This window comes from Notamacropus eugenii, chromosome X (genome assembly GCF_028372415.1).
Source record: "Notamacropus eugenii isolate mMacEug1 chromosome X, mMacEug1.pri_v2, whole genome shotgun sequence".
Taxonomy (NCBI): Eukaryota; Metazoa; Chordata; class Mammalia; order Diprotodontia; family Macropodidae; genus Notamacropus; species Notamacropus eugenii.
The window spans coordinates 56855651-56870648 of NC_092879.1; the positions used below are offsets into that span (position 1 = coordinate 56855651).

A 14998-nucleotide genomic window follows, 5' to 3' on the forward strand; every position below is an offset into this window, starting at 1 on the left:
TGAAAAGAGAATTTTCACACTCAAGAATCTAGTGTTCATTATTCTTTGGTCTTAAACTATCACCTTTGTGTGTCATAATGTCATATATCATCTAAACAAAAGTAGCCCTTTGCAGCAACGATTTTTCAGTATAATATTTATTTTTAAATCAGTAAGCAAAAATGAATTTAAAAATTCATTATAGTTGAATGTATTTTATCAATATTATATCACTCTAGAGCAAATTTTGTTGATTATGTAACTTGGAAATAATTTCTGAATATTTCTCTACTAAATCTAATTTAATGGAACATGAAAATGATCCTCATGGAATTTAGATTTATATATGTATGTGTGTATGTATATATATGTGTGTATGTGTATATATACATACATGCATATATTTATATATATGTGTGTGTTAATGGCATACTGATGGAAATGTCCGAAATAATTCTTGTACATTACATGCCTTAGATATTCTAGGCTCTCAATCTGTAAAAGGTAGAATTTAGAGCTGAAAGGGATATTAAGACACCATTGAGCCCAACCCCCCTCATTTTTCAGATGAAAAAAATGAGGCACAGAGAAGTTAAGTGATTTTCCCAGGGTCACACAACTGTTAAATGTCTGAGACAAAATGTGAACCCAGGTTTTCTTGCCTCCAAGTCTGGTGCTCTACTATTATACCAACTTGACTCTCATTGATCTACTTTATTGTAACATAGCCATATATTGTATGCGTGTACAGTGTAGCCGACTTGAGGTTTTTAATATGTTGGTAATAATAATTTCAAGGCTTTGTTTGATGTAACTCATACATCAAGGATTCTTGATTTGATCAATTTGGGTATTCCTTCCATGAACACAAATCACAAATCCTCTGCAGCAGTGGTGTCAAATTCACAAAACTCCCTAGTGCCATAAACCAGATTAAAATGTGATTAGCAAATGTTTAACAAAGTAAATAAAAATACAGTGCAGCATAGATAATATTAATTTGTGATTTTCTAAGTCACTTTGTGGCCCACAGGGATCCCTTTCAATTTGATACCACTGCTCTGCAGCTTAGTTAGAATATTTTCATGAGTTGCCATGGCTCTAAAGAATTCATCATCTGGTGAACACCTCTGGTAACTGAGCCTTCTTGAGGCTAGCTAGGTCAGTCCTGAGATGACAGACATACATAGATTCCTTTGCTGGGTCCCCTACTTGAAGCTATTCCAGCTTAGGTCAGACCTTCCAGAGCTCAGCCCTTTACCTTGTGCAGCAGCTTGTAAAAATCAGACATACAATGAAATATTATTTATTATACAACTAGATCAGAGAGCCTGGCGTAATAGCTCCCAAGAAGAAAAGCCCTCATCAAAAGATGCCCACATTCTTTTGGATGGCCCCAAAAAGGATACGATTTATATGCCAAACACGGACAGGGGAACAAACGGGCAATTGCTAATACATGACCATAATAAAGTTTGGTCATTTTTAAGGTCCTTTTAAGCTTAAAAATCCTATGGTTCTCTAATCTGTAAATTTTATTTACTAAAAACTACAAGCATGTGTAGAGTATTAATAAATCCAAGTTGTAGAGAAAGTGCCGTTCCACATGGGCAGAGGGAGATTCTACTATATCATTGAATCAATGTAAGATTTTGGGAGTTCCCTTTATCAGTGAAATCTCAGGTTTAGTCCTTATCCTTATATGCATGTGAATTGAGTCCATTTTACAAAGTATTTATTTGAATTAATATTTAGCCACAAAAGCAAACCACAAGCATAAACACTTCTATCCAAGAATGTACATTTAAAAGGTCTAGAGAGAATATGAAGTGATACAGTTTTAAGAGTCATTAAGCCATTTTAGAGAAGAGGAAGAAGCCTTCATTCATAAGAGACATTTTAAAAATTGAAATTTTTTCCTCACCACACCAGGCTCACAGATTTAGATCTGGAAAGGACCTCATTGTTCATGTGACCCAACCTCTACCCCCTTTCTATACATGAGAAAACTGAATTTCAGGGAGAATGAAATGACTTGTCCAGGCCCCATGAGGAATAAGTAGAAGTTGTTTTTACCCATCTCTTCTGATTCTAAGCCTCCAATTCTTTCAGCCATCCCACACAACCTCTCACAAGCTTATTTACCGCCAGGTTCTTTCTCCACTCCTCCTATTCCTACGTAACTCTGATCAGTTCACTCCTCTTCCCAACTTACCAAATAAGATCTAAATTTAGCCTAGCATTCAAGGCTTTCTGTAACCTAAACACAGTCACCACCATCATCAACATCAACAAGTATTTATTAAGCCCTTACTATGTGCCATTCTACATTTTGAGCCTTATAGAGCATGTCCCAAAAGTCTTTGTGCAAGTTTCCATTTTAATAGCTTAAAATTGCATTAAGACTTTTGAGATAGCCGATATACTATTTATAGCACTTTATATTTCACAGAGTGCTTTTATTGCCATTACCCTCTCCAACCAAACTGTACTACATGTCATCCCTAACTCCATTCATCTTCCTACTTCACTGCTATTTCTTTGTGCCTGGAATTCCAGCCTCCAGTCCTTTCTCATTCCCCCCCACCCTACCCCGGTGAATTCTTAGTATCCTAGTACTTTGCATAGTCCATTCTCTCAAGTATCTAAGTTATTTAGATTGTAAGGTTCTGGAGAGCAAGGTCAATTTCATATCCTTAGCACATAGTATAGTGCCTTCTGTGTATCTAATAGGTTCTGAATAAATGTTTGTTGAACTAGATCAAATCCCTTAAAGCTTAACTTAAGTAAATAACACCTCCTCCATAAAGCCTTCTGTGAATTTCCCCAATGCATTCCCTATTTCCCCATCTGATATCTTATAAGGCCTTGCCTTGTACCTTTCACATCTGGTATTACTTTGTATTTTAGTTCTTTAGGTGTATACCCTATTCTCCTACTAAACCTTTAGCTCTGCATTGATAAGAGGGACCATATTGTCTCTAAACTTAATTAGAACAGTGCCTAATAGTGCTCTGCACCACAATGGGAGTATTTATTTGTTCATTGAATTATCTCGTTGCTAACTAGAAAGCAATATGATGCAGCGGAGAGTGAGTTCTGGATTTGGAGTTTAAAGAACCTATATTTGAATTCTGGCTTCTACCAGATCTGTTTCATGAGGGTATGGCCTAAGTCTTGCTGATCTTGGTGCATCCCTCATCATCTAGCCTATTGCTTTGTATTCTGTAGATAAACACATTTGGTACTTTAATTCAGTTGTGCAACCCATTTTCAGTTAGTAATTAGTGTTCACAACAGTCTAGAGACTGTTTCTTGCTGTATGCTCCTGCCTCTAGCTCTGCTTCTGGGCTAGGGACTTAGCAGGTAAGCCAGGACAAGTAGAAGTCTTCTCATTACGTCAAGAGTAGCAGTTCATGTTAAGTTTTTTAATATAAAGTAACTCACTGCTCCAGCTTAACTGGTTTGTTATCTGTTTGGTATCTTGGCCAGCTAATTTGGATTTAAGAAAAAGCCAGAATTACTGCTTGTTTTTAAAGAAATGTAGTTTTAATACGTTCATATATATTAACGCTAACTTGGCTAAGTGTTGGCCTAAAAGAATCCTTTGGTTAATGAATAGCAAATGTGAATGATTTATTATCAATCAGTTATATGTAAATAATATTCCTCCTACAATGTTTAAGGACACTTAAATAGTTTTACCTCTTAAGAGGTTTAAATATTATGTCTCTTGAAATCTTGTTTCAAGTCATTTGTACTATTAGAAAAGAATTTGCTTAGCAAAGATAAGCTTAAGTTTCCTTCCCCTTGATTGTCACAAAATCTGAAATAGTTAAACCTAATTTTAATAAGTTGCTATAAATATAACTATGGACATATTTGACCATCTTTCTAAGTTAACCCTAAATGGATCAGAGACATCGTGCCAATATAGCACGAATTACCTTATCTTAGACTTTTCTTTATGTCCTCATTACCTTCTTTAAAACTTTCGAGTCATAATCCCCATTAGAGTCATTCTGGATGACAGATACTAAGCCACAATTTGCACTTTGCAAGGAGTGCCCACATTGAGACCACAAATCCATCAAAGTCTGAATTCAAACTCAGGTTCTCTGACTTCAAAGTCAACATCCTTTTCACTTCATCACTCTTTTCTATTAATATTGTAGCATTCTTTTCCATCCCCATATTGCCCAGGTAAGCAGTTCTTTTGATTTATATTGGAAACCCTAAACTTTTCCTTAGTATAAATTTCAATTTAATTTTTACAAGTTCCTTTGGTGTGAATTAAACAGAAACATTGAAACAATTTTTTTTCTGTATATCTTTGCAGTTGCTACCATCTTCCCCTCTTCGAATCCCTAGTAGTCGGATTCATCAGATCAAACAGGTAAGAAAATTTTGGGGAAAAAAACTTTGAAAGTCACTATCTAATCTAACACTAAAAAGCAAGTTAATTTAATTCCCATGGTGTGGTAATGCTTTTAAAGATTGTTGATCATTTAAATTTTCGTTTTAGGAGTGACATTTGTTTAGAAAATAATTTTTTTACATTAAAAAAAGTTTTATTATATTTTAGAAAGTAGTAGTTTAAAACAGTAACATAACTGTATGTTACATAAAATGCCCTTTTCTCGCCAGGGAACTCAGAGGATTGTTACTTTAAAAAAAAAAAAACTAATTTTCAGTTACAAAATAGGTCAGAGGTGAGGAACCTGCAGCGTCAAGGTCACATGTGGCCCTCTAGATCCTCAAGTGTGGCCCTTTGACTGAATCCAAACTTCACAGAACAAATCCCCTTAATAAAAGGATTTGTTCTATAAAACTTGGACTTAGTCAAAAGGTTGCACTCAAGGACCTAGGACACATGTGACCTCGAGGCTAGAGTCTAGAGGTATGAGTTACAGGTGTTCTTTTAAAAGCTTCAACAATTAGAGCCTGCTCCAAAAATCTTGTTCTGTGAAGTTTAAAGTCTTTCAAATGACCACACTTGAGGACCACATTTGTGGCTTCAAGGTCCCAGGTTCCCTGGCCCTGGATAGTCATACTCACAACATGATTATGCAATTTTTATTATATTGCTTTAAAAAAAAAATCACAAATTGTAACTTGACTGTTCATAGTGCTACCTTTGTTCTGTGTTTGTTTGCTTCATTATCACTCTAAATTCAGAGATGTGGAATGAGGTTTTGTTTTCTTTGTTTGCTTTGGGGGTTTTGGGTTTTTTTGTTAACATAAGCAAAAAAGGTAAAATGGTACGAGTCTACGTTTTATGGCTTATCAACTGGAAAGAATCTATTCACGACCTCATTGTGAGACGTGATTTAGGTTTGGGGGCTGGCTACCACGCTGCCTCAGTTCACTGCCCTCTGTTTCCACTCTAGCACATCCTGATAGCAACCCTTTCCACCCCCCATGAGCATTTTCTCTTCCACTCTCTTCTCCCCAAAAGAACATGATGATAACATGAAACTCGAATTCAACCCTCTCTGTGTGGCTAGGTATGTACGTATGTACATTGTGTCCTTAGCATTTCTCAAGTGATAAGAACAGCTTTCGGCCAATGTCAAAGCAAAAGTGAGCTGCTGTTTATCTCTGAAATTTATATATGCCGTCCCTTCAATTATCATATATTTGAGATTTGGTTGTATGTTGTTAGTTATCAGATCTCTGAGTAAAGAATATTTTAACTGTAGCTAATAATATAGATAGTAAAACACCTTATTTTCTATATTAATTCAATGTTCCTTGCATTTAGAACTACAAAAAAAGGTAAGTTGGAGGAGGAAAGTAGAAATGTATCATTAACTCCCAGTCTGACTTACAGATTTAATGGAAAAATTTAGATTTATTTTCAGCAGTTTAATTTTCTGATCTCTTTTTTCCCAGTTGCCCATTTCCTACTTGTTTTTATCTGGGTCTTTAATTGTGACTTCTTGTTGGCCATAGAAGTTAACCCTTTAAATTCAAGATAGTGTCACATATGGTTGTTGTGCTTGTTGAGTAATATTTCCCCTTTATATGCTGAAAATGAAACCTAACAGACATTATGTTGTTTGTGTCTTGTTACATGAGCTTCCTAAGTGTTTCTGGAGAAACATATCACTAAACATACTCATTTTTAGAAGAGTGAAAACAATTTTCTTTTGTAGAATTTTTGTCCATATGTACAAAAGGAAATTTTTGTCCATAGGTCCATTTAAGCACATGTACAGGGGCAGCTGCATCCCCTGCTGCCTCTTCTTTCCTATAGGTGCTAAGAGCAATATTGCAAAGATGAAGAATGTCTCTTTTCCATGGGTAGGCCATCTCAAGTGGAAAAAGAACACAATAATTCCCCTTCATAGTAAATACCACATAATACCCCCTCCATATCTTCTACATACCTATTATTTATTCTTTCTGAAATTATAAAATTTAATACACATTTACAAATTATTTCCTTTTTTAAAAAAATGGAATCTTAGAGTTGGAAGGGAACCTCTGAAGTTATCTGTTTCTACATTCTTCATAGGTGGTCATTTGAACATCTCAGCTCATGAGTGGGTGACTCACTACCTCCTGAGGCAGCAATAATTACCAGAAAAGTTTTCTTTAAACTTAGCTGAAAATGATAAGCCATGAGTCCAAAAGAATGACAATGAAACACGGGTACTCAACTCCTGACAGAGAGGCAATGAACTTAAAATGCTGAAAGAGACATTCATTTTGGGACTTGGCTAATGTGGGAATTTGTTTTCCCAGACTATGCAGCTATGAGGGCTTTATTTGTTTATGTTTCTTCCTTTTAATTTGCTATGAGGAGAAGTGGAGGGAATGGGAGGGACAGATTAATAGAAGAATACTTATTACCTGAAAAATAAAAAGAATAAATTTTAAAAACCTTTTTAAAGAAACAGCTGAGATCTGCTTATAACTTGCACCCTAGCTCTAGCCTCTGAAGCAAAGCAGAAGAAACCTAAGCCCTCTAGGCAGTAGAACCCTTCAAATATTTGAAGATAGTTATTCATATTCTCCCTGAAGTCATCTGTTTTCCAGGTTAAAGGTCCCCTGCTCCTTCAATCCTATTTATTCTCACTTACCCTTTTGGGGTATGCTTTGGTTTAGCTATGTCCCTTCGTAAAAGATGATGCTCTCTATACTATAGACTGTAATTCAGATGCCATTTGGCTAGGGTGGAATACCATGGGGGTATCCACCTCCTTTATTCTGTACACTATACTTCCAGTAATGCAACCTAAAAGCACATTACCCTCTATATTGAGCTTGTGGTCAGTTGAAACCTCCAGATCTTTTTTCTCCCCATGTTTCCCTGAGTCCTGTACTCGTATGGTTGGGTTTTCAAAATTTTAAGTTCTAGACTTTACATTTCTACCAGTTAGATTTCATTTTGTTATAGTTGCTTTTTTTCCATCCTACTGAGATCAGTTCACATTTGAGCCCTGTTATCTGAAAATTCTATAAGCCATGCCACCAATTTCTTTATTCAAGTCCATTAGTGATGATGGTAAAGAGAATGGGGTCAAGGATAGAGAACTCTGCTGCCACAAGGGTCTAGTGGCTTCCCCACCTTACATAGATAATACAGCGATATGACTTTTTAAGGGATTGGATCAGACACAGACATGATCACAGTCTTGAGGCTGTCATGTGATAATATTAGACATATTCCATTGGATCCCAGAGGGCAGAGCTGGAAGCAATGGGTGGAAGCTACCAAGAAGCACATTTAGATTTTCTGTAAGGAAAAAAACTTACATAACAGTTAGAATTGTCCTGAAGGGGGAGGGGCTGCCTCAGGAGTTCTTGGCTTCCTCCTCACTAGAGGTCTTCATAGGCAGAGATTAGATGCTCACTTGCCAGGCGTGTTCTGGGAGATGCTTAGTAAAGTACCATTTGGACTAAATGGCCTTCTGACTCTTAAATTCTCATTCTTTGAGTCAGTGATATAAAGTGACTTTATGAACTGAATCTGTTTGAGATAAATTGTGCTAATTGCAGACAGAACATCCAGAAATTACATTGTAGGGAGCCGTTCTAGAGCCTTGGTTAAGATATGTGTTATGAATGTTTCTTTCCTTCTACAATTAGCCCTTAAGTTGCACCTTTTTACTCTTTTCTTTGGATTTTACCATTGCTGTGTAGGCTTGGTTTTTTGTTTTTTTTAATAGCACAGAAAATTGTGACAGTATGGTAGAATGGTAAAAGCTCTGAACCAAGAGTCAAAAGAACTGGCTTCTAGTCTATACTTTGCTACACATTTGTTGTGTGACCTTTGGCAAGTCACTTAACCTTTTCTATGCCTCAGTTTTCTTATCTGTATAATGGAGATGACATCTGACTTGTTTATCTCAGGGTTCATGTAAGAATCAGTTGGAATATATAATTAGGAAATTTGTAGTGCTTTATAAGGTAAGGTGGTATAAGAATCATATCACTGAGTATTTTAAGTATTCATTGTGAATGATTTTAAATTTCACATAGGAACATTTTAAGGATTTTTTATGGCAAACTTCTCTGGTTGACTGTACATTCCGAGAGATCAGGGATCGCATCATATTCATTTTTGTACCATGCCTCCATAGCACCTAGCAAAGTGCCTTGCACATAGATGAACTTGTAAAAAAAAAAAAATCAATTGTTGAATGAATAAATGAATGAATGATAAAAATTGAGCTTCTCATCAGAGGAAAGATATTATAAAATATTAAATCAAAGTGAATAACAATTATTTCATTCAGCGTGAAAGAATTTTTTTTCCTACATTGTTTTCAAATACCAAGTAACATCTGCTACTTCTAAATTCTCCATTTCTATCACTGGCAGTAACACTCACTCAATCACAGGTTGAAAATCTTGGTTTTGTTTCTGATTCTTCCTCCTCTTTCATCCACTATTTTATCCAACCAATCATAAAATCTCATATATTCTTTATTGACAACCTCTCTCTGATTTTTTCTTTTGTCTCCATAACCACCAACCAGGTCCCTTATGTCTTGGATTACTGTATCAGTCCTTTCTGCTTCTAGTTCTTCCCCGTCTCTTGGCCAACCTATCCTACATTCTAGCACTAGAAAAATCTTTCTAAAAACACAATTCCTGATGTAACTTGTTATTTCTATTCAGCCATTTTCAGTTGTGTCAGACTCCTTGTGATCCTATTTGGGGTTTACTTGGCAAAGATACTGGAGCAGTTTGTCATTTCCTTCTCCAACTCATTTTACAGATGAGAAAACTGAGGGAAGTGACTTGCCCAGGGTCACACAGCTAGTAAGTGTCTGAGGCCGAATTTGAACTCACAAAGATGAGAGTCTTCCTGACTCCAAGCCTGGCACTCTATCCACTGAAGTGCCACTTAGCTACCCTGCTAATGGAAGTATACTGCTCAAAAATGCCAGTGGCTGCCTATTACCTGTTGAGTAAGATCCAGACTCCTCATCTGACATTCAAAGTCCTTCATAATCTGTCTCCACCTTGTCTGTTTGACCTTATTTCTCACTACTTGGCAATATAGACCTTCAGGTCCATGCAGGCCAGTCTCTTCTCCTGCCCTTCAACACATAATGTTTATTCCTACCTCTCAGCTTTTATTCGTGTTGTTCCCACTGTACTGCCTCCTTCAAGAAGCCTTCCATGATACTTTTTAGTGGAGATTTTGATGCAAGTCTAAATGTTAAGCAAAAACATGCATGCTTGTTCAGGGACTCTTTCACTGAAGAAAAAGATGAGGATTCATCAAATACTAAATAAAACCGAGTAAAGATTCAGTGCATTTAGTGCGGTTGTTTTTCTTGTCCCTCAGGAAGAAGGGATGGATATGCTAAACAGGGAAACTGTGCATGAACGGTGAGTACATTACTTTTGAATTAAAGTGTTTTAGGATGGTGTTTACTTTCAGGTACATTTGTATCTAATCTTTATTTTTTAAAAAGTACCAACAATAATATGGCTAATTATGATTTCTTTTCTTTTTTATAGAGAAGTTCAAACTGCAATGCAGATAAGTCAAACATGGGAAGAAACTCTAACCTTGGTAAAGTATTTGTACTTCAATTTTGCATAAATTTTTGAAATTTTGTACTTACCAAGATGTCATTCTTCCCTTTTTCTACTTGCTTATTTCAAAACCTTAAATACTCTTTGGTGAAAATTAGAATGAGATGTGCTTCCATTTGCTGTAACTTAAAAGGCTTTTAAGAAGAAATATTGTATGGTTTAGCCATAAGATTACTCTCTACTTTTTAAGAGTTGGGTTCAAAATAAATAGCTGTCTGAAACAAAACCATCACTTTAGTTATGGAGCACTCCTTCGTCTTGATGATGGGCTTCAAAAAAGTCTAGTCAAAATTCTTAGATGATAAAGCATTCAAAGTTCTTATTTTCTCTCCTTAATTTACTAACTATTGGACTTTAAAGCCAAATATGGTAGTTTTCCTGAAAATTTGACATTTTTATATCCATAATGCATATATCTCCACCATTTTTTTAGCATTTGCCTTTCAGTTGAAACAGATTTAGAACTTAGTTAGAAACTCTTACTAAAAAATGTTATAACTCCTATGTACAGAAAATGATTGCTTAATTGTGGTAGTTGAATGATCAACCTTTTTCAATCTTAGTCATCTTGGCTGATGAAGTGAGTGAGGATTGAGCTGAACTTTCAGATTCTTGTTTGACTTTTCTTTCAGAGTCTTACATAAACCCAGTGACTGGAAACCTGTTACTAAGGAAGATAATACTTATTTTCCTAAATATACTGGAATATCAGAGTTGACAGGTTTTCTCTGTTGAGTCTAGGCTATTTAGACACAAATGGGCTTTGGGGATCCCTTTGTAGCCTAGCATTTCAATGCTTTGGTGCTATTGGAACTTACAGCTGATATTTTATTATTTATTTTTTATTTAATGTTTTATTTTTTTCCCCAATTACATATGAAAACAATTTTTAACATTCATTTTTAAATTTTTTTTGAGTTCTATATTATTTTCCTAACTTATTGAGCAGGTAAGCAATATAGGTTTGATGCAGGTTATACATGTGCAATCATGTAAAACATTTTCATGTTAGTCACATTGTGAAAAAAAAACCACCAATCCAAAAAAACTCAGAAAAAATTTTTAAAAAGTATACTTCAATTTACATCCACACTCCATGAGTTGCCGCGTTTTTCATCATAAGTACTTTCGAATTGTCTTGGATCATTGTATTGCTGAGAACAGCTTAGTCATTCTCAGTGGATTTTGGTATAATATTGCTGTTACTGTATACAATGTTCTCCTGGTTCTGCTCATTTCACTTTGCATCAGTTCATGTAAGTCTTTCCAGGGTTTTCTGAGAACATCCTTTAGAACTGATGTTTTATAGCCGGATTTAAACAATTTTAGCACTTATTTTAATGTATGTAGATGTCATTGTTCCTGCTTCCTCACTAGTATCCAGTTTCAGCTATTTCCTCTTTGGTCATTTTCTGAACAATATTATTTTCAGTATTATCTCCACTCACATTTAGAAAAGAATAATATTCCCTTTTGCTCCGATATCTTGATACTGAGCAGTGCCAGTCTTTTGGAGCTACAGTACAACTACTAGAAACTTTTGGTAGTCCCTAAAATTCCACATAACTGGTTCTCCCAAAATGTAAGGTATATCACTTGTCAGTAGAACTGATTTTGAGGTTCCTTACCATGGTGTAGAGTTGGTAGAAATTCTGAGCTCTTTCCAACCAATGAAAGTGATAGGAGTTGCTTCTCCCCAGCAGCAATTGCAGTCCAATATTTCCTCACTGCTGTCACCTAGGTTCAACTGTCAGTGATATAATTACATACTGTTCCATTTACCTAGAACGATAATGATGGAGAGAAGTCATCATCCCCAAGGCGTGTTGATTTTATTCCAGTATCTCCTGCCCCTTCACCCACCAGGGGAATTGGAAAGGTAAGAAAGTAAAGCTTGATCGTGTACACCCTAATATTCATCCAGTGAGCCAGTAAAACGTGTCTTTTAAGCATCTGCTCTGTCCAGCACACTGTGTCAGGCACTAGGGAAAAATATAGGCTCAACTGACACTTATGTTTCCTAAACCCCAATTCTGGACAGCTTCTCTTACTATATATATATATGATTTGGAAAGTGGCATTTCTTCTTTTTTTTTTTTGAGCTTTGTTGCATTTTTGTTTGTTTTTTTAGCAGTGCTATTCGCCTTCATTACAGACCTTTGTTGCCAGCAATGGGATGCCTCCTAGCCCTATTCCTAGCCCGACTAGACGATTTGCTACGTAAGTTTACATTATATGAGATTACCAAATTGATTCTAACTAAGTAAAATTACATTTTTCTAAGTTTCTTTGTTCTAGACTTAGTAAACATGGATAGTGTCTTCTCATAGCTAAATTAAAATGTTCTTCTTAGTTGTCATTTCACATATAGTGAAATATCTAAAAATAAATTGAAAAAAATTCTAGCTGAATTTATACATATTTGTACACATGAAATCTTTCCTCTGGCATATATTGACTCACAGATAGAATTTTCTAGGTACTTTTTATAAGTATGCCCACTCATCTACCTAGAAACATGCAAACATGCAAAGAATCTATGATTTCATGAACGTCTAACTTCTGATGTGGGAACTCCCTCTACCAATCAAAACTGAAAATTCAAGTCCTAAGGCTTTGGAAACTAGATGAGCTCCTTTTGTTGCCACTAACAGATATGTAGAAAAGTCGGTGTTTGATACAAACCTGAATGGGTCAGTACCTCCCAAAAATCTAAACTATTGGTATTCTATTTAGTAAGTAAGTCCTGGCAAATTGCCTGAAGTCATTTTACCTATAAGTGATTGCCCAGGGTCCCATAGCTATTAACTGTCAGAAGTGAGATTTGAACCCCCAAAGTCGTCCTGATTCTAAGCCCTGCCCTCTGTAGTCATTACACATGCTGCCTTAATCTATTTCCAGGTCTATAATAGCCCTGTGAATTATAACTAGGACTACATAGCTCTCCATTAATTTGTTCAAATTTAGGAAGATTTTCCTGACTAGAGAGCCGAGTAATAGATTTGCTACTAGGTTATTCCTATTCTCACTCAGAATTAGGACAGTACAATTAGAAGCTCCTACTGCTGTACACTTGGCATTGGAAAGAGGTTGGCCATGGCTTCTGAGACCTATATTTTATGACCACATTTTCTGGTTTAATGAGTTGTGCCAGCTGGACCTGGTTATCCAAATCTTTTCTGGGAGTAATGATGGCTTTGCTCTGGTAATCTTGTAGACTTCTCATCACAACTGTTGACATGTGCATAGAGGCATGGTAATGACAAATGTGATTGATATTATATCAGCAGGAGGAGTCAGAGTCCCATCAACTGTATCAGACCAAGTGTGCTGGGACCCATAAAGAGAAAAGGTACTGTGGTTCTATGGGAATTCAGGAAATGGGGCTTAAAAAGTTATGATTTCTCTTAAGTAGTAGGTTGTACTTACATGGTACTTTACAATTACAAAGTAATTTCATATTTGATCAGTATCAAATAGTGGTTTTGTTAGGATTAGTTTTTCATTGACCATATGACATTTGACAGATATTGGAAGTATTATAATAAAAATACTTTTCAGTTTAGACTACTTAATTTGTAAGTATTTTATTGCTTTTTCTTCCAGTAGTTAACATGGAGAATATTAAAATGTGGCATAAGTTTTAAAATGATTAAGGTTGTAGTATTTGTTTTTCTTCCTAGTTTTAAAAAGATGAGATGAAAAGGAAGGAGGACAGTTGGTTTGGGGATGATGATGACTTAAACAAGAAGGTGTTTTTTGAGCCAGTCTTGGCTCATCTCATCCCATCTCCATTTGACCTTGTTCTTCTTCTCCCTACTTTCTTAGCAAATGAAATGAACTGCATATTTAGTAAGAAATTTAATTTGCTTGGAGTGGGATGGTGAAAATGGGAAAATAGAAGGGGTCAGGAAGGAGAGAGCAGAACCACAGCATGTTTTCTTCTCTCAAACATAATATATTTTCGACTAATTAATAAGACAGGCTTCTAACATAGCATATTTAATTAAACCAAGACATATGCATTTCTTTGTAATTGCTCTCAAGTTATCAAAAACTGAGCTGTGGGCAAGGCCTTTTTTTTTTTTTTAATAAAACTGTCCATAACTTAGATGTGTGAGTCAGTGTTATGCAAAAGTGGAAAGTCTATGGGTAATAGAGTACTTGGACTCTTTTTAGTGTATTAAATATATGCTGAAATTCAAAACTTTGTGCATTAGCTTAGCTGAAGTCTTCTGCCCTTTTAGGAGATTGAGGTTTTGTCACTTTGGGCATGGCATAATTAGTTTATGTTTAAAAACTACTCTTACCTATTACAGAAGTGAATATTCACTTGTAACTCAACCACTTGAGAGGATGGGGCCCTGCAACCCAAGGAAAAAGTAGAGAAAGAGGGTACCAAGAACTCACTGGGCTTTGGGAGGCAAGGCTAAAGGAGCCTTCTGAGCTATGAGAGAGAACCTTCCAAGATGAAGAGTAACATGAACAATAAACAATTGGCTATTTTCTCTGAGAGTAAGACAAGAGAGAATGCTGTTAAAGGAGCAGTAATGAACAGTTTGGCTCATTGGTTTAGTAAAGAAAACCATGAGACTTTCTCTGAAGATAGGTTTTTTCCCTGGATTTTTAATACATAGAAGACTGGCTTTCCTTAAATGGTGATAGTCTAGTCATGTCTTGGGGCATTAAATAACCATCAAGCCCTCTAAGATACATAGTAATCTTCTCAAGGAAGAATTAGAGAATGTCTATCCATGTGGATGCTTAAAGAAATAAAAAAAGATGTACAACCTTTCATTCTGGACGATTGAATAATCCTGCCTATACACAAAGGCTCTATCCAGCAACAGAATGCTCTTTACCTCATATGTAATTATATGATCATAAAGCACTGGATAGCTTAACATTTATTCAAAAATGACCATAAAGTTGCATTAACACACTCTCTTGGTTGAAA

The 14998-nt window shown here is 35.7% G+C and overlaps 1 protein-coding gene across 9 annotated transcripts in view; it reads left to right on the top strand.

The window, feature by feature from the left end:
• The window catches only part of LOC140516414 (P2R1A-PPP2R2A-interacting phosphatase regulator 1-like), a 67482-nt gene that overhangs the window by 3742 nt on the left and 48742 nt on the right, over positions 1-14998 (top strand). For 7 of the 9 annotated variants that reach the window (XM_072627368.1, XM_072627370.1, XM_072627376.1 and 4 more), the window contains exons 3-8: positions 4319-4375; positions 9788-9831; positions 9964-10018; positions 11828-11920; positions 12173-12261; positions 13329-13393. In XM_072627368.1, coding sequence (XP_072483469.1) covers positions 4319-4375; positions 9788-9831; positions 9964-10018; positions 11828-11920; positions 12173-12261; positions 13329-13393 — 403 coding nt within the window. The remainder of the gene's footprint in view (positions 1-4318; positions 4376-9787; positions 9832-9963; positions 10019-11827; positions 11921-12172; positions 12262-13328; positions 13394-14998) is intronic. The other 2 variants (XM_072627369.1, XM_072627375.1) reach the window with 1 other exon arrangement.